Source organism: Crinia signifera, chromosome 5 (assembly GCF_055691185.1).
Source record: "Crinia signifera chromosome 5, ASM5569118v1, whole genome shotgun sequence".
NCBI lineage: Eukaryota > Metazoa > Chordata > Amphibia > Anura > Myobatrachidae > Crinia > Crinia signifera.
Window position 1 is genome coordinate 207,658,091 of NC_139221.1, and position 4,417 is coordinate 207,662,507.

Here is a 4,417-nt window from a genome sequence, read left to right on the forward strand (position 1 = left end):
GCTAAACAAATATAATTGTCATAGAATCCAACTATATATGTGTTTTGTTGCTAAGTTATTGCCATATAGACATTGGTGACAGTAATATCTAGGAACTTTCAGAGGGACATTGGTGAGACTGTGATTTACTGTGTATTGCCCTCTTGCTGACCCTGCAGCCAACTGTCAATCAGCCAGGCTCTGGAAGTGTCCTCGAGGACACTAAATGTGCGGGAAATGCAGGGTCTCGAGGCCTGGGCGGGAGAACAGCTGTTCTCGTGCCAGACAGCTGACCTCCCTGCCAGGGTATAAAAGAAGTGTCAGCGCAGCCAGAGCTCAGCTCAGCTGTTCCCTCCTTCAAGTGCTCACCTCTCCGCTGGCGGCTCTAAGCTGTAAACGGAGCTATATACATTAGCAGCAGCGAGAGAGGTTATGAGCCATAGAAGGAGCTGTCTAGCCACCTGACCAGAGAGATAAAAGGCACATATCACCGCATTCCTGCAGGCTGACAGAAGCAAGCACAGCGCCCTATAAAACTGCTATTCAGAGGCTAAAAGAGAAGGAGCCGGCTGCTAGCCCCAAGTATGCCCCTCCACACCCAGAGCCTGTCAGAGCCTATGACAGTGCCCTGCGGGAGACGGGAGGCGGTAGGGGAAGGAGAGTGCTGAAGACGCTGCAGCTGAGAAAAGCCAAGTACCTTGCTGCCGGCGGGGAGAAAGTCACGCCGCTTATCTATGGGAAGAAGCCGTCCAGACACCTCCGCTGTCTCCTGAGTCCCGCCTGAGAAGCCGTGCTGTACCAAGCCAGGTGACGGAGCCGCACCCCTGTTTCCGCCCACCACCATCAAGTGAGAGAGCCGCTTGGCCGGAAGGAGGAGCCGCCTGCTGGTTGCCGCCCACTAGTCCAGTGACGCGCCGGCAGGAGAGACCAGCCCGTTCACGCCCCTCTACACCCAGGTGCCGCCTGCTATACCAGCAGCGCTGCCCTGCGGGAGACGGGAGGGAGTGTGAGCGGTGAAGAGAGGGAGGAGGGAGAGCTGCCTATCTGCCGCCGGAGAAGAATGAGTAAGTGCCGCCCAGCCAGCCTCGACAGCCCGCTCCAAAGCCAAGCTGCCTCCCACCACTGATTCAAGTTGGGGAAGCAAGCCACCTCCCCGCTGCCGCCCACCATCACACCTACAGCGCTGTCCATCCACTACAGAGAGGGAAAAGAGTCGCCGCCCTGCAGCCGCCCACTAACGCTGCTGTAACGCCCCTCTACACCCTGGTGCTGCCTATGCTACGGGTAGCTACCAGCGGGAGACGGGAGGAGGTGTAACAGCTATTTAGAAGCAACCCTGTACAGAAGAAACGCTGATCAACTATCCAACCTATGTGTTCCTCTGCTGTACCCTGTGACCTCCCATCATCCATTCTTGCCGTCCAGATAGGAGAGGGGAGCTGTTGTGCCCATTCTAAATCAGAGTAGCCCAGTGTTACACCCCTCTACACCCAGGGGCCGCCAGCATCTATAGCGGTACCCTGCGGGAGACGGGAGGTGGTGAGGCAGAAATCACTTTGGGCATTAAAGAGAATAGGGCAGCCACAGAAGAGAAGACAGTGCAGGGACAGAGTCATGAGCCATACCTATCAGTTACTGCAGCCAAGTACAGCAAAGTACAGGAAGAGAGGAAGATAGAGAGAGAGAGAGACTAAGACAGACAGATTACAGCTGCGAGAATTGGTGAGCCACAAACTCTATTCATTGCACCTATACACTATAGGTAGCCAGTTCTGGACCATTTATAGTAAAGTGTACTAACTTCAAGCCTTAAGGAAAGCCCTGAGTTAGCCAGACTATAATTCAGATTCACTAAAGTAGAAGATTTCTCTACCAGTACAAAGAGCTCAGTATTGGGCTTTATGCAAAACCTTTAACTGTGACTGATTATATTTGGCAACAATTTACCTCAAGCTGCATTAACAGTACAGCACAGTAACACATTTGTAGCAAGGAGCATTTAAGAAGATTAGTTACCTATCTGCAGCTATAACTGTTTCTAAGGGCCCCAACGCGCGCCAACGAGAGCATTCATACTTATATACTGTGTTTATTGTTATTATACTGGCCAGTAATGGGAAATTTTTGTAATGCATGCACTATTTTTATTGTATAGGCAAACATAAGGGTTTTAGTTTGTTAGTGATATTACATATATGTATATATGAAATGTAATACAATGTTTGTATTTTAAGTATTTACTGCATCTAATTAAATTACTTCTAAGTATACTTACCATTTGTGGGGTATTTCCTTGACGCCATTCACTGGTATCTAGATAAATAAATAGAGATAGTGGGTTACCCAAGTGACCCATATATATACTTCTAAAACTTGGGTGGAGGCACATTACATTAACCGTTACCCTCATACTTAAAAGAGGGCTACATTTGGAGGCACAGGCCGAGATACGAAAAATAGGATCTCCTGTTTACCAGGCAGGAGAAAATGGAGATCATGTCAGGGAAAGATATTTATGAATGGTGTTCAAGGAAAGGAAAAGATGAGGATAAATGTTTTGCAGTAGGAGGAAATTTTTCCGAATTTACTGATGATAAAATAATACAGCAAATAAATAGGCTATGTGGTGTAGTCAGACCTAGAGTAATAGATAAATGGAGAGGAGAATTGGGGAAAGTTGTGGCTGTATTAATTGAGACTGACGAGGACTTAGACAGTGAGTTAATACCATTAATGATTATCGCTGACAAGGAGACGGGGAGGAGATGGCACATTATGTGGCCTAAAGTAACAGAAGAAGAGGCTGCAAGTGTGCATGCGTCAGCATTCAGGTCTGGAGAAGGAAATGAGAGGGGTGATGCTGATAGAACCACTCAAGAAAATGATACCAACCTAAATGGTAGTCAATTTGAGACTATGGTAGGCAGAGTAGTCACTCAGTTGGAACGTTGGCACTATGAGGGCAGCTATAGAAGATTAAGAATCTTTTCTGGGATTATCCCTGTACCCACTGGAGAGGAGGCTTATGAAGCCTGGAAGGAGGCTGCCATACAACAAGCCGAAGAATGGCAATGTCCGGATAAAATAAAAAGGCAAAGAATCGTTGAAAGTCTGAGAGGTCCAGCTATGGGGATAGTACAAGCTGCCCGGCGTAGCAACCCAAATGCCACGTTGGACACCTACTTCGAGGCACTCGATTATGCCTTTGGAACCATGGAAGATGTAGGAGACCTAACATCCCGCTTATACCACACTTTCCAAGAATCCGGAGAAAAGCTGAGTACCTTTCTAATTCGTGTAGACAAGCTGCTGTACAAGATTGTGGACAAAGGAGGGATTGAAAAGAAGGATGTCGGTAAACAGCGGATGAAGCAGCTCCTAAGGGGGGCTTTGACCAGTGACCCTGTAGCGCAGAAATTAAGGTGCTCAACAATGCAAGAACCTCCTCCTACCTTTAATGATTTACTCAGAGACATAAAGCAAGATGAAGCACTGATCGAAATGAGGGAAAAGACCGTGAAGAAAGTGAAGGTGGTCCAGCCTACGACAGAAAGCAGTGAGTTCGAGAGCAAGGTTCTTAAGATGTTAGAAGAACAGAATAAAAAGATAGAGGGTTTTTTGACCCAACAGAACTCTAAGACTCCTAATGTGAACAGCTATACCCCAGTGAGAGGCTTGGGCAGAGGAAGCGGTAGAGGGTGTTTCAATTGCTGAAGATTTGGACACCGAGCATTTGAATGTAATAGAAATGCATACAGAAACCCTGGCAGAAGAACTGAGAATGATGAGCAACAACCAGAAAACCAGAATCAGGGAAACGGGAGAGGGAGACCTATGAACCCCGCATAGACTCCCTCGAAATCACGTACTGTGCCATGGGAAACTCATGGTGGAATGGGGAATTGCCTGAAGGTTTGGTGGGGCCCTCCTGCCATTTGAATGCGACCATCAACGACAAACCATGCCGAATACTCCTCGATAGCGGATCCCAAGTGTCCATAATCTTTGAAAATTGGTACCAAGAAAATTTGCCTGATGTACCCCTTAAACCACTCAGCGGGCTCGTGATATGGGGACTTAGTGCAGAAAAATACCCATATTCGGGCTATGTACAAGTGACTCTTAAATTCCATCAAGAATCATCAGAAGAAGGTGACACTCTGGAGATCCCTTTAATTGCATTGGTGTGCCCTGATTTATCGAAAGAGAGAGGTGAGACACCAGTGATCGTGGGGACAAATACCCGGTTGTATTCCTTGTTACAAGAATGGCAGGAGGGTGAGAGTGAGCAGTTCAAGACGACTTCTTTCTGCATTCAACCTAAAGAAGATAAATTCCATGTCTGCTTTGAGGGGAGCGACATTCATAAAAGTGATAAAGATGAACTTATCTTTGAACTTAAAAAATACCAACAGGCATTCTCCGAGGGAGAGTGGGA

General features: G+C 47.3%; 1 protein-coding gene across 1 annotated transcript; it reads left to right on the forward strand.

Annotated features, from left to right (window-relative positions):
- Nucleotides 1-2,466: 2,466 nt before the first annotated feature.
- LOC146005780 (paraneoplastic antigen Ma1 homolog) lies at nucleotides 2,467-3,693 on the forward strand. Its single transcript, XM_083145206.1, has one exon. The coding sequence runs from the start codon at nucleotides 2,467-2,469 to the stop codon at nucleotides 3,691-3,693; it is 1,227 nt and encodes a 408-aa protein (XP_083001332.1).
- The last annotated feature ends 724 nt before the right edge of the window (nucleotides 3,694-4,417 follow it).